The 26,526-nt window shown below is 47.2% G+C and overlaps 1 protein-coding gene across 1 annotated transcript in view; it reads right to left on the reverse strand.

Annotated features, from left to right (window-relative positions):
- Positions 1-25,637, reverse strand: part of CACNG2 (calcium voltage-gated channel auxiliary subunit gamma 2) — a 130,266-nt gene extending 104,629 nt beyond the window's left edge. The window contains exon 1 of the mRNA XM_007519360.2: positions 24,303-25,637. Coding sequence (XP_007519422.1) covers positions 24,303-24,513 — 211 coding nt within the window. The 5' untranslated portion in view covers positions 24,514-25,637. The remainder of the gene's footprint in view (positions 1-24,302) is intronic.
- Between the last annotated feature and the right edge of the window lie 889 nt (positions 25,638-26,526).

Consider the following 26,526-nt stretch of genomic DNA (forward strand, 5'->3'; position numbering starts at 1 on the left):
GTACCACCCATGCTGGGGACAGGTTTGGGTGAGTAACCTTGGGGAGAGGGACACAGGAATGGGCTATATACCTTTGTCTTTGTTTCTATAACTCCTATCCATTCATCTTATCTAACTGCCCACTTGCGTTTGATGAAGACAGAGTCCATGGTGGTCCCTCCTTGTCTCAGATCTGGACTGAAATGCAGTGATAGGGTGGAACAGAGATGAGAAGATGTCATGGTTGAATGCACATTTCACCACGTGCAAGGACCTGGGTTCAAGCCCCTAGTCCTCACCTGCAGTGTGGATCTCTCTCTCCCTCTCCTTCTTCCTCTCCCTCTCCTTCTCCCCCGTCCCTATCTCCCTCTCTGTCTCACTCTTCCATCTCAGTTTCCTTGTCTCTACCAATAAATGAATAAATAAAAATTAAAAAAATCCTTTATGTTGCTGTGAATTGAATCTCTCTCCTCAAATGAATATATATATATGAAAAATTTTGGATGCTCCAGAGAATGTCCCCAATGTTAGCTACTATGACAGTGTTAGCTGCTATGATGATGACAGTTACTGTGAGCATCATAACCACACCAGCTTCCTCACCACCACCCTCCTTTCTGCCCCTCAGCACCACCACTGCCACCACTATCAGCTTAGCACAGTCACCTCTATCACCATTAATGGCCTTACTGCAGCCTTCATTGTTACCACCCTCAGGATCAATACATTTGACCCACTGTGGTCCTGACCTTTGCTTCTTCAATTCCTTTCTTCTGTCAAACTTTACTTTTTAAAAAAAACCATCAGTGATTTAATAATGATTAATACGTTTGTAAGATGATGGGGGTACAATTCTATACAGTTCTCACCACCAGAGTTCTGTGTCTCATCCCTTCCACTGGAAGCTTCCTTATTCTTTATCCCTCTGGGAGTCTTCCACTTTCTATGTCTAAATGTATCCTCTATAAAGAATAATTGAAAAGTTATTCTATGTCTTTTTATTTTTATATTCTTTGTCCATCTTCTTCATGAATTAGAAGCTCAAGTCTCTATCCCCATCAATCTATGCTTTTTTTTTTTTTTTCTACTTTTGGTTTTATTTCTATGATACTTTTTCTTTTTCCCTCCAGTCTTACTTGTTGTTGGTCTAGAGCTCAGTACTTTAGAATATAAAAGGCACTTCCAAGTACCCCAGTAAATAAAGGCTAGAGCTTTCCTACTTGGAAACTGCATGATGAAGAACAACTATATTATTTCATTTTTTTTTGTGGCAACAAGAACACATCTCTTTATTCCAAGTCAAGGTTTCTAAAAATAAATAAATAAACAAATAAATAAATAAAAGCAAGAAGTGAAACCAAACCTCTGGTGGGCTTCAGCACCATATTCAGATTCCTATCACCCTTCAGAGAACATATGATGAATTGACATTTGAGTGTCATCTTTTGAGCAGGAGAGGAATGGTGTACACAGTTACCTTTGAGTAAAGTTACCTTTACTCTCAATATATTTTTAGACCATCCCTAATCTCTCTGACTCGTTCCTTTTGTCTTTTATCGAAAAGTACCACCCTGATGCTGAAGGAAAATTGACCATCAGTGTCTGAAATCCATTGGGTGAACTAAAGTTAAATTCCAGCCCACCAATGACTAACCTGGGGGGAAAAAAGTAATTTCACTTCTTTTGGCATTAGTTCTCTCATCTGCACAATAGGAATCAATGCCATTCAGGTAAGACTGTGGAAACTGAATGAAATCAGGCTCATGCCCTCACTCCTAGAGCACCCAGCCAAGGCACATGTTTCTCCCCTTGGAATATTACTTCTCCCTTCTCTCTGTGGTGTCTGTGACAGTCATAAGATGCCTGGATGGCACCCATTGCCACCAGCCCATCTTTCCAACACTTGGCCCTTAGGAGAATCTAGTGAATTGAATTTAGGATGTGTGACCCAGACCGGCCAGTGCTGCAGTGAAGAGAGTGGGGGAAAAGGGAGTCCTGAGCCCAATTCTTTGCTGTACCTGGCATCTGTGTGACTCTGGGCCAGTTTCTTGATCTCTCAGCAACTTGGTTTCCTGACTTGTAACAGATGGAGACTAAGAGGTTCTACATGGAGTTCAGAGGGTATAGTAAAGATCTCTGGCTCACAGGAAGGTGCTCAGTTAGTTATTTTTCCCTTCATTTCCTCTCCCCATCTTTGTAGCTTCCCTTTTTCTCTGATGGTTCTTCTCTTCACAGATTTTGTGACTGATTTTGAGAATGCTGGCTGCTCAGGGGCAGGTTGTGCAGAACCTACAGTTGTTAGCAGGATGGCCACTAAAACAACAACAACACAATAAAAACTCCCCCTGATAAATGCTAAGTGTTTGATTGCACACACAAAAACAGCAACACAAGCATAAAAAAAAAGAGGGAAATCACGTGACGTCCAAATAAATAACTATTGCATGGAAAGTCGGCAGGGACATCCACCCTCCAGTGTGAAAACACCAGCCCAGTTTATTATTGATGCCCCATCATGCAGTCATTAAAAAGAAGACCTCTACACTGACAATCCTAATAACGGTGATAAATCTCACCGACATGGAAACTCTCGATTTGTTTTAATTGAAGGGAAGCTATGGAAGTGTTTTCCCTTGTTCAGAAAAAAATCTTCCCTTTTTCTCAGGCCATCTGTCTGGCTATTAAAATCCCATCAGCTTCATTGTGAGAACACTTACCTCCCCCACGCCTGCCATCCCAAAGGGGGCTTTTCGAACCTACTCGCTCTGTCCCTCTGAGAGGGGAAGGGGGCTGCTCTCAGCACTTTCTCTGTGGTAGCCTGTTTTTCTCTCCTGCTCTCTCTGCCCAAGGCCTTTCAGATTCTGTGAAATTTTTCCAGCCCCCACATTCATGCCCGGAAATTAGTTTATATCGTTAGTAATGTGTTGATTCATTCAACAGTTTAAGAAATAACTGTCTCTTCTCAGCAGTCCAGGTTCTAACGAGACAGTGCTGGATCTTTGGAGGAAATGAGCCCAAGGTGAAGTTCAAAGCTTCAAGTCCAAAGCTTGCTATAGAGGTGAGGGCTTCAGTGGGGGGTGGGAAGGACAGGGATGGGACTAGGAGCTGGGGTGAAGCCTATGAACTGAAAAGATTGAATCTGGATCAAAGATTAGGAAGGAGATTGTAGTATTTTTCTGCTCCAAATGCCAGGATTCCTAAGGCTTGGCACTCTGGAACTTGTGAGTCGTATTATTTCAGACCTTTCCTTTATTCCCCCAAATCCTTTCTGTCACCACAGCCACATGAGACTGTCATTACTACTGTTACAATGCTGACCGGCCTCTCCCTCCTGGAGAAGAGTCATTACTGAGATTTCTCCTAGTTTCTTACAGGAAGGCACCTCATCACACCAGGGGCAAATCTCTCTATGTTTGGAGAAAAAAAGCCAAACAATCCTTTCACCTCTGATAGATGCAGAAGAACGATTTGATTCTCTTAACACTGGTGGTCTTGGGAGTGTCTCCTGAAGACCCTGCATGTAGACAAAAGGAGAGGACTCAAGGGGGCCTCTCTTTCTGGGCTGCCAGGTGCATCACCATTCTTTCTAGAAAAAAGAGGGGATCAAATGGTACCTAAGATTCCCCCCAACCCCCCAACCCCTACCGCCTGCCACCCCATGCTGTAATAAAGCTCTGGAAGTCCCAATGACTCCTGTGGATTAGTGTTGGACATTTTTTTTTTTCCACTGAGTAGTGAGGATGAAGTCTCCCCTTCACTTTCTTTCTTTCTTTCTTCCTTTCTTTCTTTCTTTCTTTCTTTCTTTCCCTCCTTCTCACTCTCTTTTCTTTTTAATTTCTTTATTGGGGGATTAATGTTTTACAGTTGACAGTAAATACAATAGTGTGTACATGCATAACATTTCTCAGTTTTCCACATAACATACAGCCCCCACTAGGTCCTCTGTCATCCTTTTCCAGGACCTGAACTCTTCCCCCCACCTCCCACCCCAGAGTCTTTTACTTTGGTGCAATACATCAACTCCAGTTCAGGTTCTACTCGTGTTTTCTCTTCTGATCTTATTTTTCAACTTCTGCCTGAGAGTGAGATCATCGCATATCCCCTTCACTTTCAAGCCTACTGCCTGGCTTATTAGTCATAATGGGGCCACCGTGGTTATCTGAGATGAATTTGGTTGGTATACAGACAAACATTTAAACAGAGCTAAGCCTTAGGCCTGTGATTCCTTACATATTACTGCTTAGGGTAATGCTGAAATGGGATCGGTTTAAAGCCTTGAATTAAAAGGGCCAGGCTGTGGTGCACATGGTAGGATGTGCATGTTACCTTGTGTAAGGACCCAGGTTCAAGCCCCCAGTCCCCACCTGCAGCGGGAAAGCTTCACAATCAGGGAAGCAGTGCTGCAGGTCTCTCTCTCCCTCTCTCCTCCTTCCTTCTCAATTTTTGTCTTTAACCAAAAAAAAAAAAAAAATTAGACAAACATTAAAAAAATAAAAACATTCAAGACAGAACCTGGTTATGGCAAGCCTCATGAAAGTGGTACTCCACTGATTGAAGGGAGCCCCTTCTCTGCATACAGGTCCTTTACAGACATTACTTTAATGTTTATAACGGATGGGGTGGTCAGCTGGATGCTTCCTGTTTCCTGTTTGCTGGGACAGACAGGAAATGTGCTTAATCAGCAGGACTAAGTAGTCCTGGGGTTGCAGTGCTGGTCGGGATTCAAACCCGGGACTGGCTGGGACTCTTAACAGGGCTCTTTCTGCCTGATCATGCTGCCCAACCAATTATGAAAAAGGAACAAACAACCAACCAAAAAAACCCCAACGAAGACAGGCAGTGGTTGGGTCAGAGGGAAGCCTCTCTGGTGCAGACTGCTGGTCCTGTGCTGCAGTACCAGCACCCCCCCCCCCCCAAAACACCCACCACCTCCCCTCCCGGCCATGGTTTCGTGCCCTCGTGACTCCAGCCCTGCCTGGCTGTTCTCTGTGTTTTCTGGGGCTCAGTGACACCTCTCCTGCAGTGTTTCTAGGGCCAGAGGGGGTGTCTCTCCTGCCCACTGGGAGGCAGGGCCTGCTCTGCATCCTGCTGCTTCTTCTCCTGGCTTCTGCCAACTGTCACAGACCCTCTGGCTCCAGTGTCCCATCTGCTCTGAGAAGGGATGATCCCTCCGCTCGTGAGTCTCCCTTCCTCCGGTGGCCTCTGTTCTTTCATTTCATGCTCGAGTCCTTCCCCCTGCTAATAACCTCATTATGCTGAACTTCTGTCTTCCACCCTCCCTTCCCTACTCAGGCTGCTGCTCCCTGTGGCTTGAAAAGCCACTGACTTAGACATGTGTGGGTAGGTGGATGACCATTCGTCCTGTCATGTCACATCCTATCCCATCATATCCACCACCCCAGCCTCTGACCCCACCCTTGTAGCATTAGTGCCCGGAATCATGGCTGTGGAGGCCCATTGGGAAGCCTGAAAGACACAATGTTCTCAGGCTGGAAGGGCAGCCCTTTGAAAGAGAACTCGGGGCACCAGCCTCTGTTGTTCTGTGAACTCTGTTGGGAGGGATGCCACTATTCCAGGCCTGGCCTTGGGAAAGTGCCCCTGTCCAATTTATTCCTCCTCCCCTCCCTCCATCTCTCCTCTTTCCCTTCTCTTCTTTCTCCTGTGAACACATTTTGCTGAGAGCCTGCTGTGTGCCAGGCACTGCATTAGCTGCCGCATGTGGACTAATTGGCCCACCCCCACTTATTAACCAAGTGCCCACGGTGTGCCAGGCTCCCTGCCGGGAAGTGGGGCAGAAGCAGGTCTCACGCTGCCCTGCCTCTGGGGCCTCAGCTTCAGACTGAGGGACTGGACACTTGAGAACAGGGGGACAGGAAATGTGAGATGTCCACTTGTGTGTCCTAGCTGGCAGGGACAGTGAATGCTGGAGGGTGGGGCTCCTAGGGCCTGTACAGCCTGTGGGGATAAGGGGGGCATACATGTGGCTTCGCTCACTCTCCAGCCCTCCCCTGCCTGTGTCTAAGCCAGTGCTGTAGGACATCCCCGGCTCCCCCGCCACAATCTACCAGAGAAAAGTCCCATCGCTGAGAGGGTGTCTCCTATTTCAGACCAAATCTGGAAGAGAGAGAAACCGCTTCTCAGAACCATTTCACCAAATCCTGCTGCCCTTTCCTGTGACTGTGTGTGACTGAGAAGCTTGGTGCCCACCAAGAATGCAAGGAGAGGGGTCAGGAAGTGGTGTATCTAACTGAGCACACACATTACAGTATGCAAGGACCTGGGTTTAAGTCCCCAACTCCCTATCTGCAGGGGGTGAGCTTCACAAATGGTGAATCAGTGTTGTAGGTGTCTCTCCGTCTCTGATTTGCCCTCCACTCTTGATTCTGTCTCTATCCAATTAAAAAAAAATAATGCAACCAGAGATGTAAGCTTGGTGGGGGGCATAGGGAACCAGGAGTACAGGCATCCCTACACCCCCTCAAAGATGGGCTTCTATTTGCTCTAGAGAGGTGGTAGCAGAGTCGGGCCAGGGGCAGGTGGTTAGGACACTGGGACGGCAAAGCCTCATCAGTGCCATACATATTGTTGAGCTCCTGTTGCCAGTTGGGTACTGTGCTAGGTGCTAGACTGGGCCTGGGGCATGTGTGTTCTGGTCCTAGCACTGTGACTCTCTGGCTCCATAGCACTTGTGAGCCCCTGTCCCTTCTGGGACTCCTGCTCTTCAATGACAAGGAGAGAGACATCTAGATTAGCTCCTTAATTAGACCCCTCTGACTGCCCTCTAGCTTTCCTTTCCCTGCAGCAAAGGACAAGGGTGATGGGGCACCTGCCACCTGACCCTTGGGAGAGTTCTGAGAAGATACCACACCATTTTTTGCTTTGATCTCAACAACTGGAAGTTAGTGACATGATTACACATGAAGTAACTCCACATGGTGATGTGGCATGACGATGACACTGCTCAGGCTTCCCTGTCATTCAGGCATTATTATCCACCTTAATGCCTGGACGGTGAAGGCAATTGCAAGATGCTGGCAGCCATACTGGACTCTCAGGCCATACTCTGTCATGGTGGAGCAGAGAGCTGGTAGGAGCCTGCATTACTAATCAGTTTATAAACTTCCAAACCAGCCTGCTTCATGTCTCCAGATTGGTTGACTTGAGAGGAAGAGAGTTATTTTTGTCTTATTTTAAAGCTACTACTAATTCTATTTTTTCCTCTGGTACTTGTCAAATCTAATTTTCTCTACAAATTCTAAAATACTTTCCAAATGTACCCTTCTGAGGTTGTGACATGGTGAGTGTTCTCTCTGTGCTGAGCAGAGTGAGGGCCTGCCGAAAATTCCTGCAACCTGTGACTTCCGATCTCACATTGCTTTGTAGAGGGGAATTAAAGTTGCAGATGAAATCAAGTCTGCTGACCAACTGATTTTAAGATAGAGAGGACATCTTAGTGTATCCAGGTGGGCCTGGTGCAATCACCAGGGCACTCACATATGGAGAAGGGAGGCAGGGATATCCGCATCAGGTTGCCTAAGAGAAGGCCTATCCAATACCTCTGGCTTAGAGCATGAAGGAAGGGGCTACTGACCAAGGAATGGGGGCAGGCTTTCAAATTTACAAGGGGTCAGGAAAGAGACCCCCCCCCCCAGTCTCCAGGAAGCACCCAGTTGTCACAATCATGCTAGCCCAGGGAGGCGAGCATCAGCCACCAGACCTCCAGAAGTGTAAGACCACAGGTTTGTTTATGTTGCTTTAAGCTCCTATACTTCAGTACAGCAGTAACAAGACACTGACACGCTCCCTCTGTTTTCTGTGGAAAGCAAGAATCATGCAACACCCACGTTACAGAGTGTTGTGGGGATGAAGGAAGGAAGGATGTGAAACCCTAGGACAGAGGGCGCATGCAAACAATGTCAGTAATCAGGGAATGCCATTTATCCCTCTTGCACCTCTTGTTACCAAAGAACAATATTGGCTGGAACAGACTGATGTGAATGAAATGCTCAGAGAGGAGTTATAGCAGTTCCCTGTATCTATGGGGGATATGGCTGAGAGCGCCCACATGCCTGAAAGTGTGTATGGGGTACAATCTACCCTGTATACACTGATACAGTGTATCAGTGAACACTGATATCAGTGAACATCAGTGATACAGTGAACACACACCTAGGAGAAAGTCTACCTGATAAACCAGGTGCAGTAAGAGCTTAGCAACAGCAACTAATAAGACAATAGAGCATGACAGCCAGATTGTCATCTCATCAAAGCTATGAAAATGTGTTCTCTCTCAGTTTTGCACTTTTTTTTTGGTGAATGTTGATGAGTTTTGTCACCAGAGATATTGCTGGGGTTCAATGTCTGCACGATGAATCCACTACTCCCAACAACCATTTCTTTTTCTTCTTTTTTTTTTTTTATAGAGACAGAACTTGAGAGAGAAGAGAGGGAGAGAGATACCTGCAACACTGCTTCACTGCTTATGAAGCTTCTTCCTTGCAGGTGGGGATTGGGGGTTTGAACCTGGGTCCTTGCATATGGTAATGTGTGTGCTCAACTGATGCCGGGAAATTGTGAAGATGTGGTTGAGCTAGGCAGGGATTGAACCTGAGGAGTGTGTCTCTCTCTCTACTGAGAGGTTGAGCAAGGAGGGTCAGTAGTAACACCGAAGGTGTGCCTCATCCTATCAGACTCCCTGCCTCACAAAGAACCTTGCATTCCTGATATTATGGCCATTAGATAAGAAGAAAGGGAGGGATGTTGGGCATTAAACCAGCCCCCCTGCTCCATCCTACATTGCTGATACTATGGCCTATTTACATAATCACTGTTTTGCCTGAAAGATCCCCACCCAACCCAACTGATCTATCTTCTTTCTACCTCAAGACCCGCCCTGTCTGCAGGGTAACATTAATCCCACCTGCTAAAACCCTTGCAACAGTTGCTAAGGAAGCTTCCACCTTCCCAGCCTGCTTTTGCCTTTCTCCACCCCCTTTCCTAGCCATTTCTGTTTCCGACTTGCCACTTCCGGTTTTATCCTATAAAAGCATTGGCTCTCTGATCAATAGATCCTTTTGCATTACCACGCTACCACGAGTTCCTGAGTCATCTATCTCCCGCATCGCTGAGTGAGTAGCAGCCCAGGCTGAGTCTGGTCGAGTTCTCTCCAACCCAGAGAGCATGTGTCCGGGGAAGAAGCACCACCATGCTAGCCCAACAAATTGAGTGAGCCACTGCTTAGCCCCAAAGTACCTAGTTGTACTTGGTATTTTGGACTGCAGTTGGCAGTGGCTCAGGGAGTCACGCTGTCTTGGTTTCACCAAATTCAGGCACTTGGAGCTTAGTCAGTGTCTAGGAGGGGAAGTCAGGAGACTCCTCTTTGACGTGAGAAAGCAGGCCCACCCTGCTGGTGACAGAAGTTGGACTTAGGCTGTGTCTACCAGGGCCCACAGACTATGCTCTCAGCCTTCCTGATGTGCGATAACATAGATTCACAGCATCAGGCTCATCTGGGAACCAGGACTAGAGGCTCAGTGCCCCCTTGGGCCCCACATCAGTATCTGTGATCCAGCGAGCCCCAGGTGCTTTGTCTTCTGCTCACAGTCTGAGATGTGCTGCTCTCGAAAGCCAGCAGCACTCAGCTCTCAGAAGGGACCTCGCCCTCGTGGGGGCAGTCTCAGGTGATTTCATTTCCTTCATCTGCTTTCTCTTTTGTTCTGCCTGGCAAGCTCCTCTTCATCCTCCAAAACCCTGCAGGGGTGGGTAGGGGGAGCTTCACAAGTGGTGGAACAGTGCTGCAGGTCTCCCTCTCTCCCCCTCCCTTTCAGTGTCTCTCCATCTCTATTTTAAAAAAAAGGAAAGAAAGGAAGAAAGAAAGAGAGAAAAGGGGATAATGACCACTGAGGGTGTTGGGGTCATGTAGGCAATGAGTCCCAGTGATGACCCTGAGAGTTAATGATGATGACAACAACAATAAGAGAAAATGAAAATGAACTAGTTAAGAGAGACTGGGAAAGGATGGGTGATACCAGCTGGGGGAACTCAGGGTAGCCATCCCCATGACCCTGTACAGAGCCTGGCTTAAATTAATCACCCCAAAATGGCCAAGCCCCAGATGAGAGTTGTCCTTTCCCCCAGGCCAAACTGCACACACACACACACACACACACACACACACACACACACACACACACACACACACACACACATATATCCACGTCCTTTCTAAGCAACGGCTGGGTTATTTCTTCTGACCCAGAAAAACTCCTGAAAGTTTCCAAGGTGACAATGAAAAGTAGGGAGTCCTCCCGCTGCCAGCAACTTCCCTGCCCATCCTTCTCTCTATGTTTATTTGCTTATAATTGGATGGAGACAGAGAGAAATTGAGAAGGGAGAGGGAGGGGAGATAGAGAGGGAAAGATACAGAGAGACACCTGCAGGCCTGCTTCACCACTCACGAAGCTTTCCCCCTGCAGGTGGGACCAGGAGCTTGATCTTGGGTCCTTGTGCACTGTAATGTGAGTACTTAGCCAGGTGTGCCACCGCCTGGTCCTCCTGCCCACTTTTCTCCTCTTCTGCCAGTGCTGATGACAATGGTGGGAGTCTCCTTGGCACCTGCCAGTTAATGACTGAATAAAGTACACCCTGTGGTCTCCACAATAGGTGCTCTCCTGGAACTGGGGTCAAGGTTGGCAATGTCAACCTGTGCAAAAGAAGCTGTAGGGTAGTGGAGAATGGGTGGGTGGGAGTCTTGCTTTCTACCTAAAAGCAACAGCTTGCCCCCGAAATGCTCTGTTCAAAGGAAGTGGATGAGACCAACTTTCTGCCCCAACCTTCCCAGCTGGCCCTGCTGGGGAGTGTGGGATACAGATGCATTTCTGTGCAGAGGTGTGGCTTCATTCACTCTGCCTCCCTTGGATGGTCGGCCGCTGTGCTCTGCCCGGGCTGGTGCTTTGCTTGTTTTCAGACTGGCAGACAAAGACTCCACCTATAATTTGCCATTGGTGGGGAGAAGCATCTGCACACTCAGTCTCCTACAGAGGCCAGAGGAAGAGCAGAGGGGCGATGGAGCCCCCTGGAGCTGCTATGCAGGAGACTCTGAGAGCACTTGCCAACCCTTAGAGGGACAGTCTTCTGCCCAGTTCTTGTTGATTGATCCCAAGCAGGGATGCGGCTCTGGGTGACACGAGTTAGATATTTTCCAGGGGGAACTGAGATACTGGGGTTTTTATTTTATTTTTCTTGTAGGCAGCTCCACAGTTTGTAGAGCAGGTCACCATCTGCAAGCACTCGTATCACCCATAATAAACCTGCGGCAGTGAGGACAGCGCCTGACATTTACGAAGAGCGCGCTATGTACCCACACCTTGCGAAAAAGTAATTTACACAGAACGGTGTACTAACATTTCACTATCAGCTCCTGAGTGCAATACAGCCCCCTCCCCCTTCCACGTGTAAGAATATTGACTGAGAGAGGCAGAATCCTTGCCCAAGGTCACATGGCTGGGGAGTGATTGGGCTGGAATTTGAATCCAGGGACACTGAAAGCCACAGCAGAAACCAACTCCAGTCCTGGAATACTTTCATTATGCAGGTACTGGCAAAAAAAAAAAATCTGAGCTTAAATAGGCATCATGATCTCAGATGCAAAGCTTTCTAAAATAGTAATGAGTTAACTCACTCAACAAACATTCACCGAGCACTGCGCTCGACCGTGGGGACTCAAATATGGTCATTCTCAAGCCAAGAGTAAAGGCACTGGGCTGGAGAGACAACATAATGATTATGCAAGAGACTTTCATGCCTGAGGCTCCTAGGTTCCAGGTTTGATCCCCAGCATCACCGTAAGCCAGAACCGAGCAGTTCTATGGTCTCCTTTTCTTTGTCACTTCCTCTCTGCCTCACTCATTAAAATATTAAAAAATTAATGAATAAAGATTCCATGTTTCTCTGAAAATTTCTCCCTTTTTGCCATGTCTCAATGAAGACCACTCACTGCCACATCTTCCTCAACACAAGCCATAGCCCCCTGGTCCTGTGGGTCCCCACAGGGGTTGGGGGGTATCTCCTGCTCTCAGTCAGCGGCCTTGTTGCTTGCTGAAAACTGTGGCCACCTGATTGCTAGGCTCCCTGTTGTCTTTTCACAGTTTCCCGAGTTGTTTCCTAAAATGCACATCTGATCCTGTCTTTCCCTCCTCATAGTCCTCCTCTCTGATCTTTTAGCGCAGTGTCACTGTCACCTTGGGGTGCGGTCACTGTTGAGTCCCACTCCCTGGCACTAGGACCTGCCCTTCCATGCCTAGCTCCAGCCACAGCAGGATTCTCAGGGTCCCCTGAACCCTTCCTCCTCTTTCTGAAATAGTCTTTCCACCTGACCTTTGCACTGGGCCCCTCCCTCCCACACGAGAGTATGAACACTTTTAGGGCAGGACTGTGTCTCACCTCTCCAACCCCAGAGCCCAGGCCAGTGCCTGCCACACAGCTGCAACTGAAGGAGTCTTGTTGAAGAAACCAATGGAAACACCTGGTCTAGAGGTGCAGCCAGGAAGGGGAGCAGGTGGCAGAAAAGATGGAATAGGCTATGCTAGGGGTGTGCATGGATGCTGTGGAATGAAGGGAACCCTGGTGAAGAAGGGGAGAGGTGACAGAGGTGTGTGGGGTGGGGGGAGTGTGACAGCTTAGCTGAGTCCTGCAGACAAGTGGTTGGGAATAAGCTCATTGGGCAGAGGGCAGGGGAGAGGGAGCATAGAATCACGTCTTTTCCTTCTAAGAACTACAAGGAAGGGGGCTGTCCAGGGAATTCTAGGAAGTCTTCTGTTTTCAATGCAGTGCAGACCATCTGGCAGCCTCTCTATTCCCCTCCCCGAGTAAGGAGAATACCCTGGGTTAAGCTTTGACTTTCGGAGGCTTCATCAAGCATAGAGGATGAACAGCAATTCCTGTTCATTCTCTCCCGCACGTTCTCAAAGAAATGGATCAATATATGTGGGAGCCAGGGAACACTGTAATATGGTGATTAGTGTAAGTAATCAGGTTGTGTATGGTTCAGAAGACTTGCATTGGAATCTCAGCTCTACACTGCTTTGCCAGATGCAAGACCCAGGTTCAAGCCCAACTCCCATCACACTGAAGGAAGCTTTGGTGCTGTGGTCTCTTTCTCTTTCTCTTCTTCTCTGTGTCTATGTAATAAAAGAAAAGGAAAAGGAATCTCAGCTCTGCCACTTGCTGTGTGGCTTTGAGCTAGTTGCTTAACATTTCTGAACCTCTTAAGCTGGCGGCCAGGAGTGCGACGGCACATTAGAGCCAGCCTCTGGAAAGTGTCTAAAACAGTGCTTGGCACGGAGGGAGCACTCAGTGAATGACAAGATTTTGTTATTGCTATCATTATCATGACGTCTGTATTGTTGTTGCTGGTGGTGTTGAAGTGATGCTGGAGTGGCAGATTTTGAAAGTGTTTTACTCGCCTGCTGTACTGAAGGAGGATTGGGGAGGAAAGTTCTCAACCTTAGGGATGATTCAAAAAGGATAAAAGAGCGGTATAGGCAGAGATCCAGGTGGAGGGCAAGTGACAGAAAAGAATGAGTGAGGCTTTATGGAGAGATACTGACAAGGGAGAGTAGTGGGACAGAATTGGGGTGATGGTAGGCCAGGGGGTCAGCCACCACTGGTGACTGGTGGGCTCTACTCACTGCAGTGCAAGACCAGAGGGAGGCCGGCACCAGGATATTGCCGCTGCTATGTGGGTGGTATGGAGACCCAGGTGCTGATTCCTCAGACAATGAGACTATGGCAGCCACGCACCTGGGATCTCTCACTTAATCTGTAGCGGCTGGAAGACTGGACCTTCCTTCTAAGGTCAAGAAGTCTGGGGAAAAGTGGATAAATACAGTGGCCGAGAGGACCAGGGAGGTGGTTTCTCGGAGGCCAGGGCTGCTAAGTCAGTAGCTCTGGGCCAGGAGATACCAAACAAGGATTTGGATTGTGAGTAAAAGCTGATGCCTGGGGGGAGGGGGGTTTTCACAGCAGCTAGTCAGCTTCTGAAGCTTTTTAGAAAAGCTGGGGCTTGGGAGGTCTCCCCAAGGAGCCTCCCATGTTGTGGGGTACAAGGCAAACACCTGCCTGTTCTTAAGTGTCCTCAGCATAGCCTTGGAGCAAAGACTGGATGAGATGGTGCGTGGGGTGTTGTTAAAAGCCCACTCCTAGCCAGATGGGGCTCTTTATTTAAAAAAAATTATATATATATGGAGAGAGAAAGAGAGAGAGAGAGAAAGGAGAGAGTAGTGACAGACACCACCACAACACTGAAGCGTCCTTTTCTGCAATGGAGGACTGGGCTTGAACTTGGGTTGTACACATGGCAAAACAAGACACTATTCAGTGAGTTATTTAACCAGTCCATATTTTTAAATTATTTTATTTTATTGAGGAGAGAGAGAGAGAGAGAGAGAGAGAGAGAGAGAGAGAGAAAGGGAGAGAAAGAGATGGCTTGTGGCAGTGCTGGGGATTGAACCCTGTACCCAGGAGCCTCAGGCATGGCAGTCTTTTGCATCACCATTATGTTATCTCCTGTCCAGTGGGGTTCTTCTTGAACACAAACTCTCTTTCCATAGTGATTATCCAACATGTCACTCTGTGCTAAGTCAGAGGCAGCCCCACCTGAAGGTGGCTTATGGCCATACAGGGGTCAGAGGTTAACAGCTAGTAAAAGCTATATATATATATATATATATATATATATATATATATATATATATATATATATATATACATGCTAATGTTAAAGACGGAGATAAAAGACAGAAGTTAGAGGGCTACATTCAGGGTGTCAGAAGGGACTCCCCCAAGAAGATGGCATCTGAGCAGAGGTCATTTTGCTAGCACACAGGGGACACCCAATCCAGGCTGCTGTCCTGACAAGTGAGAAGAGGAGACAAGTGTCTCAGTGAACTTGTGTTGCACGTGGTTGAGTCTCTTCCCCCTTCTCCTCTTCACTCCCTCTTTACCTCAGTGGACTTAGTGCAGGCTACTGCAACAGCTTCCTCATCATGGCTAATCCCTCTCCAGTAAATGGCACCCCCTCACCCCCGCACTCCTAACCCCACCCAACGTGGCTTCCTCACCACCTGGACATTTTGCTGGAGAGCTGCACTATTCCAACCCATCCTGGCTCAGCATATTTCTGGGGACCCATTTGGTCCCTTAGAGTCCCATCTCACTACCTTCCCCCTCACTGCTTCTATGTCTGAGCCACACCGGACCATTGCTGTGCCTGCTTGGGGGTCTGTTTTTGCAACCACCGGTCCTGCTGTCTCAAGCTCAAGTTCTCTCTTTAGTTTGCTTATGCCTATGTATCCTTCAGCAGTCAGCCAGTTTTCCCTGCCCTGCCCCCCTCCTGTTTCTGTGCACCCAGAACCCCTTGAGTTTATATTCCTTGGTGCCCACTCTTCTCTCTTTTCTCCTGGATTCAGCACCTTTGACTGGGTAGCTGGGAAGGCTATTATTGAACAGAGAACAACCATCATGCTGAGAGACCATGTCCTCCCCTCTGGCCCCCACCTCTTCCCCTGTCACAGGACAGGCCCCAGCTGTGAACAACACTGATCCCAGGGGTGCTCCCAGACCCTGCCTGCAATTCTCTCTCTCTCTCTGTCTGTCTCTCTCGCTCTCTCGTTTCAAGGAGCCTGAAGTTAGAGTGTGTCTAATGTTTGGTGTGGATATTACATTTCTCCCTCCTCCTCCAAAAGCAGTTTGTGCACAGAGTTCGGTTTAGAATTGATGACTTCTTAGAATGAAGGGAAGATGGAACTGGAAGAAGAAGAAAGCCCTTTATCTACCCAGAAGACAGGATGGGGACGCAGGCTCAGCCACGGTCGATACCCAGCAATCCCAGTGCAGTTGATAAGCATGTCTTGGCATTGGGGTCCCAGGTCATAGCTCTCTATTCTCAGTCCTTTTTTTAATAAACAAGTCTGCTGGATATAACTGAGCCTCATTCAAATTCCAGCTCCTATCCTCTGTGATCCTAAGGGGTTGTAAAAGATGCCAGGAATGAGTCTGTGGGAGGGAGAGGAGGGAAAGGGCAACAGACTACATCCAGTGTCTTGATGTGCTGGAGTCCTTTTGTGAATTGCCTGTTCTTTAGGGTTTCCTGCTGGGACTTCCCCCAGGGTCCTTCAGGCAGGGTAGGGGCTCCATCATCTCTGCTCCCATAATTTAGAGCCTCCACTCAGCATAGCTCATATGTGTTGTCTGAAGTTAAATCCACCTATTTCCTCTTGGCTTTCTTCTTTTCTTTTCCTTTCTCCCTTTCTTTCTTTCTTCCTCTCTTTCTTTCTTTCTTTCTTTCTTTCTTTCTTTCTTTCTTTCTTTCTTTTTTTCTTTCTTTCTTTCTGAACACTGCCCAGCTCTGGTTTATGGTGGTGTGGGAATTGAGCCTTGGACTTTGGAGCCTCAGGCATGAGAGTCTCTTTGCATAACCATTATGCTGTCTACCCCCACCCCCAATTTTCTCCTTTTTATGCACCACCATGGAGGCTCTAGGGCTGCAGAGACCACTGCAGTCAGATCTGGGTGCAAACTGGAGAAGCCTGACAAAGAAGAGAGAACAGGGTCCTAGTCCTCACAGGCCTGGGGGTAGGCACTATCATCGCCATTAAGGAGCCAGTGCCACTGAGGCATGGGGACAGAATGAAGGTGCTCAAGGTCACAGATCCATAAGTAAGAAGTTAGAAATTGAAAGGTGAAACTCTGGAGAAAGATTAGCAAGGCTCTTTGCACCCAGGGCTCCTCAAGACTTTCGTCTCCCTCCGACCACTCAGCCTCACCTACCCTGGCATCTCCATCATCCAGCTGCTTTGAATTCACTCTGCAGCCCCTCCCCCTTCTGCACTTGCTGCCAACCCCAAATGCTCTTTCCTTCCCCTCTTCACCCATTTAAGGAAATTGACTGGTCCTTCAGCTACCTAGTCACCTCTCACTTCTTCTGGGAAACTTGCTCTGATTGGAGAGATCAATATTATAAACACACAGATTCACACAACTCCTGTCAAGGGTGCTTATCATAGTTAAAGATAATTGCAATATCTATCCATCCATCCATCCATCCATCTACCCATCCATCTGTATCTGCTTCTCCCAGAAAGCCCTAGGGACCCTGAGGGCAATGACCTTGCACCAATGAGGGACATCAAAGATTTAACAGATAAAAGTAATGACAGAAAGACTTGCTGTCCAGTGGGCTACAGACTAAACCAGAAACCTGTAGTGAATGTGTGTTCTGGGCCCAAGCTGAGTTTTAAAAGAACCACTGAATTAGGAATGATTTTTATAATCTCTTGCACTGAGAGCCTGGGTGTGTGTTCTCCCCTCCCCCTGACCTGAAAGTGAACACTCCTGGGAAACTCCCCAGGATCCTGTGACAGCTGCTCTAGAGGCTGTGGAGGGAAGGGAAACATGGTCAGGACCTATCCAGATGTGTACCCTCCCAGCACCCCCTTCTCAGGCATTTATGTTTTTCCCAATTTCTTTAAAAACTATCTTTCTTTATTATTATCCTATTGTGTTGAATGCCTCTTCCTCTCTTCCTTTTTCTCTTTCTCTTTAGCCCTCTCTGTCCCTTCTCCCTGCTCTGTGTTGAATTCATTCTTTCATTCATCCATTCATCCATTCATTCATTTTTATATTTATTTACTTAGTTCCACAGCACTCCTCAACTCTGATATATGGTGGTGCTGGGGATTGAACTTGGGGCCTTTGCTCCTCAGGTATGAAAGACTTTTTGCATAACGATTAGGCTATCTCCCCAGCCTGGATTCATTCATTTTTGAACTTAAAAAAAAAACAAAAAACTTTGTCACCATAATTCTCTGCATACACTCTTTTGACCTAGGAAGTGGCCATTATTTTGGGAAGCAGCGGGCACTGGTGTATTCAGCGTATTCGTCAACAGATGTAGGCTGGTGTCTCACTAGCATAATCGCCATAGCTACAGCAATGAGCACAATAGCTCTCTGCCCTTGGGGAGCTGACCATCTAGGGGCTGCGGACAGAAAACACTATGAGTGTATTTCACAGTTTGCTAGGGGCAGCAAGAACTCTGTAAGAAATAAAAAGCAAGGAGGAACTGTGGGGGCGGAGGCTACAGGTTGTAATTTCAGGCAGGGTGGTCAGGGAGAAGAAGGCAACAGATACCTATCCATCTAATCCCTAAACTCTCAACTGACTGGGAGAAGCTATTACACAGCATTTTTATAGAAGGGGAAACTGAGGCTTGAAGAAATTAAATAACTTGCCCCCAAATCAGTGCAATCCAAAAAGACTGCAAAACTGGAAAGGAACGCAAGCTGGGGTGCTGCAAATTTCTTTCGACTCCATTACAAAGTTTCTTCCTTTCTTCCTTCTTTCCTTCCTTCCTTCCTTCCTTCCTTCCTTTCTTTCTAAAAAAATTTATTATCTTTATTATTGGATAGAGATAGCCAAAAGTTGAGAGGTACTGGGTGGTAGAGAAGGAGAGAGACAGAGAGACACCTGCAGCTCTGCTTCAATACTTGCAAAACTTTCCCCTTGCAGATGGGGTCTGGGGACTTGAACCTGGGTCCTTGAGCAGCGCAACATGTGTGCTCGACCAGGTGCACCACCACCCAATCCCTTCCATTACAAAGTTTCAGCTGAAGATTTCCATGGCTTACAGAAAATGTGAAGTTGTTTTCTGTAAAAAACAAAAACACTCTCCCATGTAAAAATCAATGGGTAGCTTCCACTGAAGATATTCTCAGAAGGAAAGAAAAAAAAAAAAAAAACCAAAGAGACATATTACTAAGTCTAACCTGAATCTCAGTCCTTTAGCCTCATGGGAGTTAGGGACCTGGGAACAGAACTGTCACCCTGTGTGGTGCAAGGTTGGGGTGTCAGGGAGTCAGGTGGGTCAGAAGTCAGTGTTCTCCCATGCTCAGGCTGAGTGCTTGAAGGAGGATGCTCAAAGGGACTCAGGCAGAATAGAATCCAGCACAGCTGTGGATATGGCACAAGGTCATGGCCAATTGGAATCTGTGCACAGGGTCCTTGGGAGGTTTGCAGGACGGATGCCAGAGACTTGCTACTCTCTGCCTTTGTGGTCCTGGAGTGTGATGGCGCACCTGTGTGCCTCATTCTGCACACCTGTAATGGCAGGATGTCCAGGGAAAAGGCTAAATCTACAGAACTTACCATGCAGTTAAGGAGTCAAGTTCATCTTATTAGATAAGAATGACTGGGAATGTTGGATCTCTTATGAAAAACTGCTGTTCAGAACCTAAGGCCATGGGGGAATGTCCTGCAGATGGAGGAGGAGGGGTGGGTTGATTTGGTAAAGAATGAAAGGTTCAGGGGCCTGGTGGTGGCACACCCAGCCGAGCACACATATTACCACGTGCCAGGACCCAGGTTTGAGTCTCCACTCCCCTCCTGTAGGGAGAAAGCTTCACAGGTGATAGAGCTGGTCTGCGGGTTCTTTCCCTTCCCTCTCCCTCTCTGCCTCCTCCCTCCAATTTTTCTCTGTACTATTTAATAAAAGAAAGAAAAAGGTTCTGGGGGAAGTTAAGCAGTAATGGTGCTTAGAGCCAAAGGTGTCTGTTCTGTTGAGTATTCATAATAAATTACGCTTTGGTGTAATTTAAAAGAAAAAGAGGGAAGAATGTTGGTTGATTTTTTTTTTCCCTTCCCTGTGGAGGCTGGGTACAGGTGACAATTTTTTCTTTAGCCAATTAGGAGCTGTGCAACTACAATGACTGACTCCTTCTGAATTCTTTTATTTTATAATATATGAATTCATGACTCATTATTATTCTTTGAAAAAAAGTTCCAGGAAGAACATGCAAATCATTCTGACTTCTTCATTACCGCCCCCACCCTACCCCCTTGATTACTTGTGTCAATCTTTGGGTTGTTTGCATTAATTCTCGTCATTTTAAGCATAACTGGATCCATGGGCTGATAAACATTCTATGCATCTACTGTGTGCAAAGCACCTAATGAGAGTCAAATCATCTTGGGAATTCTGGACACAGTGTGAAGACCCATTAGTAATACCCATACTTGGCTCACCCACATCTAACAGGCAAAATGGGAAAGAGAGGCTGTGGGTCTCATATAATAAAAGACATATATTCCTTCTGCAGAGCAAGAGGCCCATGGTTGAACCCATCATGGAGCACTCACTGATTCACAGGTCAAGCAAAGGTGCTCTGTCTTTATAAACTTGGAAAAGGCCATTCAAGAGAATCAAGACACTTATTGTTCAGAGAGAGCAATGTTGAGAGAATGAATGGCAGAACCATCATGAGTGAGCAGAGTGCAGAGGAGAAGCCAGCTGATAGGGGAAGAGCTCTGAAATTCAGCAGTGGAAAGAAAGTAGCCTAAACAGAATGCTCTTCCCTGGGTCTCACAGCAAAGAAAGCGGGGAGAGAGAGAGAGAGAGAGAGAGAGAGAAGGCTGTGGAGGGCACATCTCTGCCACAGACCACGTTGTGCTGCTGCTGGCTCCTCCTCTGCAGGGCTGGACATCCTCCGGGGGAGATGTGAAACCAGACGGAGGAGAGGAGGGCACAGGCGAGAATAAACACAAGGAGTGAATTTCTTGCTGCCCCTGGAGACAATGACTCCTGCTTGTGACAACAGGGGTTAATATGCCGAGAAGCAAGCTACCACACGGCCCAGAAACTCCTCGCTTGGCACAAGCTGTTTTAGTATCCGGCTGTAGAATTTATTGAATGCTTTTCTGAAAAGGGCCAATTCATCACTCCATCTGGAGGTTCTTCACTCAGCTTTCCTGAAAAGTTCAAGAACTCCTCTTGTCACTGTCCACCTACCTGTCTGCATGGGAAGACCACCCCCAACCTGCCCCAAACCTCACCAAGGATATCAGCCTTCTAGAGGGTTCAAGTTCACACACAGACACTGCTGCTATTTGCCTGGCAAAAGGAGAAAACAAAATAGAGACAGGTTTCCTCTTGATTCCTCTTCCCTCCTGCTGTGACGACCCCTAACAGGTGGTCTCACCCCTTCTCATTGTTCAGTGGACTAATTAACTTCAAAAGTATCAAGAAAGCAAAGGGCATAGCTGTTAGTTTTTTTTTTTTTCCACCAAAAATAATCCAAAAAGTCCCTCCTGTAGGCGCAACACCCTAGTGTGAACCACAGAGCAAAAGAGATCACAGGCAGACAGGTCTATGTTTCACTCGAAGTCATTAACAACGTCCTGGGGACAAGATTTGAATTCTTTTCACCACTTCTTGTGTGTAGACAGGAAACATGATCAAGGCTAGTGTTGGGGGATATTTTCTTGAAATTTCAATTTCTTTCCTTTTTAAAAAAATTTTTTATATTTATTTATTTATTCCCTTTTGTTGCCCTTGTTTTTTATTGTTGTAGTTATTATTGTTTTTGATGCTGTTGTTGACAGAAATGGATAGACGAGGGGAAGACAGAGAGGGGGAGAGAAAGATAGACACCTACAGACCTGCTTCACCACCTGTGAAGCAACTCCCCTGCAGGTGGGGAGCCGGGGGCTCGAACTGGGATCCTCAGGCCAGTTCTTGTGCCTTGTGCCACCTCCGCTTAACCCGCTGTGCTACCTACCGCCCGTCTCCCTGAAAGTTCAGTTTCACACACACACACACACATACACACACACACACACACCCCACGAGAAACTGAAAGCACCGGCAACTTGATTTCCAAAAAGGTTGACACAAATTTAAATGCTTAAATAAAGTCAGCACTTACTAATATGCATTCAGAAGTCAATGCACCTACACTCTTTGGAAATGAGTGCAATCTTTGAAAACCAGTGACTTAGAAAATTTCAAACCACTTCCTCTGTGGCCAAGGCCCAACTTTGTTGCCTTGATCTGCAAAGCCCCACTTCATTAGAGATTCTGGAAATAAGAGGCCAGGTCAGACTGCAGCCACAGCAGCCACCTTTCCTGCCTGGGCCTTGGCTACAAGTGGAAAGGGACCAGCCATCCTGAAGGGAGCTTGGCCTAGCCCTCCCCTCACTGCATGAAGGACCCACTGTCTGAGAAGAAGGACCAAGCTCTCAGGGGCTGCTGTACATATCACACACCCCTTGGAGAGGATTGGGATTCCAACCCTTTTAGGAATGAGGGGATAGGTGGGTGGGTAGTGGGGGGAGGGGGAGAGCTGCAGTTTGAAGAGAAAAGGAAAGGGGATGAGATTTTAATAAAAATATGCAAGAGATCCAAAGTGACCCCTATTCCCTTTTCTTTCAGGAATCATAAAATGTTTAAAAGGTCACAATAGTAAGAATCAGCCAATAAAACCATGATCAGAAAAGTATGTTTATAGCAACTTACCAATTTCTGGGAATATTTCACCTAAAACAATGTCCTGTTTTTTGCTCTAATCTCTGGGCTGTCTACCCCTCATCCATCTAACTAAAATCCAAGGTAGGTAAATCACTACACTGCTCATTTCCCTGAAGCAGCCCTCATTCACTTTGCTTTTCTTCTCTTTTGGAATGAAAGTCTGCCATAAATGTTTAATTAAATGGAAGTCTTTCCACCACTAATGACTAGCTAATGAAAGGCTCTTCATTTTTTTAAAAGAAGGTATGTGTGTGTGTGTGTTTAAAATATTCCCTATTCATTTCCTGATATTGATTCCTTGGCTGGAGACAAGCATATAGTATTCAGCATAGAACTCCTCTGCAGACTATGTTCAAGGCAGCGATTTGGATTGAGAAAGGGCACCAAATGCAGTATGCGTCAAATAGACCATCGCTCAATGAAGTCACTTAGCTATTCAAAACATGTTCAACCATCACTCAACCGTTTGCACCAAGAATGCTGCGGGGTGGGGGTGGGGGGGTGATGGGATTGGTGCTTTTTTCCAGACACCATCATCTCCCCAAAGGGGAGCTTTTGCTCAGATTGGGTTATACCCTGAAGCCACATCTGTTTCTCTCACAACCATTTCCCCTCTTTTCTCCCACATCTCCTGGCTTCAACTCCCTGCATCACCAGCCCATGTTGAGCTTAACAAACAATCTGCAGTCCCCACTTCCTGACACTGGTATTGGTTTATATCAGAAGCAAAGCACAAGAGCCTTTCTCTCCACAAGAACATGTATCTCTCTGTGCACATCTCCCTATGAGTGGCTGTAGCTTGCACACACAGACATATAGAGCTATTTGAATGCAGTCCCTTGAAGATATTTAATGTCTCTTGTTAACTGCAGTTTGTATGACCTACAGGAGTATTTCTGTGTTTAATAAGGTGTCTCAAAAGCACATGTTTCCATTGGTCCTCTGACCTCCCAGTCTTTATCCTGAGGTAGGGGAGGTTGGCATTTGCCAAAAGCACATATCCAGGTACATGTATACCAATGACCCTGCAAGATCAAGGCCAACAGCTGACGTCCCCACCTTACAGCTTCCCTGTTTCCCCCTCAACCTCCTGGTGCCCTCACCTCCCTCCTGGCCCTCCTGCACAATGTCTGATCTCCAGTTGGCTGCAATGCTGGCTCTACTCACTTCTGGGTAACAGACATATCACTCTGCATGGAAAGTGAATCAGTTTTCAGCCTAACCTGCAAGTGAATTGCTGTTTATTAGAACTTGTGCTTGTTTCCTGCGAGAGACGTATGTATTTTTAGACTTTGTAAATGTTAAAGAACACACACACACACACACACACACACACACACACACACACATCTCCTGGAATGATCCGTGTAGCTCATAGACATTACGAAATATTCCTGAACTCGACTCCAGTCCTGGAATAATTAGGATTTACCAAATAAAGATTCTTAGAAAAAAACAGATTTTTTTTTTAAATGAGAGATTTGCAAATGATAATGTGTTTAAGACTTTGAAGGCGTAAAAAAAGAAGATGAGGGGAAAGGAAGAACTGAGTTCTTCACTATGAAAAGAGAAGCAGGGTAGAGAGACGCAAATATCTTACCCCCCCCCAACTCCCCAGATTGCAATGCTACATCAAATGGCAAATCCTAATGACCCTGGAGCAGGCACAACACATTTGACTTTTAAAGACAATCTCTTGATGTTTTCATCTTAGCACAGTTATTCCAATGAAGAGGTTTGGAGGGAAGGAGGGTGGTGGAGGCTTGAGAGTTGAGTATGGTTTTTTTTGCTTACTGATTTTTCTTTCCTCAGAAACTAATCCAACCAACCTTGATCTGCAGTGGAAGGAGCGAAGTAAGAAAATGGTGGAATGTAAAGGGGACTTATTTGGTGGAGGGTGGGGAGGGGGAGTGTGAAGGGGAGGGGTGGGGTGGTGAGGGGGAGGAGATAGGAAATCAAATACCTTCTAGGCAGCAGGTTCTCCATAATCCAGAATGGGTCATAACTTCCTCGTTCTTTTTGCTGGTTTCATTCTCACTGACACTTTTGGTCTTGCAAACCCCTCTGGAGTAGAGCCAATAGTCGGTTCCCACAGCTATGGTCATCAGACTGAAGGCAGCGAAAGCACCAACGGTGGTTAAAAGCATTTGAACACCTCGATCAAACAGCCCCATAATTCTTCATTATATAAACACCCAACAGACTTCTGGTTCTCAGGAGAGTGTGTGTGAGGGTGCGAGTACTAAAGCAAAAAAAAAAAAATTTAAAAAAATTTAAAAAAAATTCACTACTAATATAATGGATATAGTGTGTGACTAGAGAATATGGGGAGGTATTAAAAAAAAAGGAGGTAAGAAAGCTCACGGAAAAGAGTGTAAATTATAAAGATCACACGGGAAGAGAGGCTTGCCTTTTGAGATCAGAAACTGTTCCAATTGCAGTGATTAAAAAAAAAGGGGGGGAAAATAAAAAGACACCCCCCACCCCCCCCAAGTGAGATGCCTTAATCTCTTTTCCTAAAATTCTGGTCTCCAGTTTCCATATGTGATAGCTAATTTGGAGATGGCTTCCACAGTGAACCGGGGAACAGCCGCATTCTCAACACAATCTCTCATGGTCGGGACCTAAACAGTTAGAGATTGTAAAAGCCGAGATGCAATCTTCCTTCTTCGCTCTGGGCTCTGCGGCCTGCGCCATGAAAAAATCCTTTGCTCCACCAGTTCCCTTCCTTGGTGGGGGGTCTCGGGCGCTTGCGTTTCAGACCAGACTTCCCAGTATTCTGTAAGCCCTTGATCTCGGCTGAGCAGGTGCGGGGGTCTCGCCTTCCATGGTTCGGCCCCGGCGGCGGTGGCGGCGGGAGCAGCAGTACCAGGGCGGGCGCGGCGGCAGCGGTGGCGGCAGGACGAGCAGCGGCGGTTATTGTTGTTGGTGGCGGGGATAGTGTTGGCGACGTGGGGGAGGGAGGGGGTTTCTCCCGGAGAATCGAGGTGGGTTTCCCTCCCCCCCTATCTGCAAAGCTCCTGGAAACCGGGGAGCCGGCGTCTTGCTGCAGGATGGGCCGCCCGCTTGCCCCCCCCACTCCCTGCCGGCTGGGCCCCCGGCGGAGGCGCTCCCACCTACTGCATTACCGGGCGGTGCTGAACTGGACAGCTCCCTGCGCCGCCGGCTCCGCGCGCTCCAGGGCTCCAGGGCGGCCGCCAACGCCGAGAGGGGGCGCGGGCCACAGTCCTCCTCCCCCGGGGGGCGCCGAGGCTGGGAGGGGGGCTTGCCTCTTTCACTCCTCTCCCTAGTCCTAGAAGGAGTGTTCTCCTGGGCTCCCGGAGCTCAGAGGAAGGCGTAGCTAGAGATAGCTCATTCTCTCTCTCTCTCTCTCTCTTTCTCTCTCCCCTGTCCCTCTCTCCCTCTCCCCCTCCCCCTTTTTTCTAGCTTAGCCTCCTTCTCATTCCATCTCTACTGTGCCCAGAGCTTCAAATGAAACCAACCTCCCATCCCAAAAAGACTGGCACAAAACTTCAACCACATCTCTCTCTCTCTCTCTCTCTCTCTCTCTCTCTCTCTCTCTCCAGCGAAAATACAACCCAGATGGGTAATTGCAAACATGGATATCTGTGTGTGTGTTAATTTTTTATTATCATCGTTTGCAATTTGCTGTTTTGGGAGATTTTGTTGGCCCAGGTGCTGCTTCGCCTTTGAGACTTTCCTCTCTTGTCTCTTTGTCTCTCGCTGGCTCACAGGAAGGTGTGTGTGTGTGTGTGTGTGTGTGTGTGTGTCCTTTCACAGTTTTTGTGAATTTTCAACTCCTGATGCTATAAGCATATTGGAAAGAGTATTTAGGGGGAAAGGGTGCAGAAGGGTGACTGGTGGGTGAGTCTGGGCAGTGTTTTTTTCTCCAGGAGAAAACATGTTTGCAAGAGGAGTGGGTGAGGTGTGACTCTATCAAAGTTTCCCATGTCATCCATCTACCAGGGAAGAGATAAAATCTCCTTGTTCTGAACACAGAAACACATCATAACCCCCTTCCTCAGCAGAATTATTGTCCTGGTTTAATTACAGCTTCACTTCTTACATCGCTATGTGCAACTTTTCCTTAATGTGACCCCTGAAAAAAGTAGCACATCAGATTCCCTCTTCTCCTGACTATATTTCCCTCTGGCTAGTTTCTTGTGGAGTGGATGAGAGCAAACAAG

This window comes from Erinaceus europaeus, chromosome 4 (assembly GCF_950295315.1).
Source record: "Erinaceus europaeus chromosome 4, mEriEur2.1, whole genome shotgun sequence".
Classification (NCBI taxonomy): domain Eukaryota; kingdom Metazoa; phylum Chordata; class Mammalia; order Eulipotyphla; family Erinaceidae; genus Erinaceus; species Erinaceus europaeus.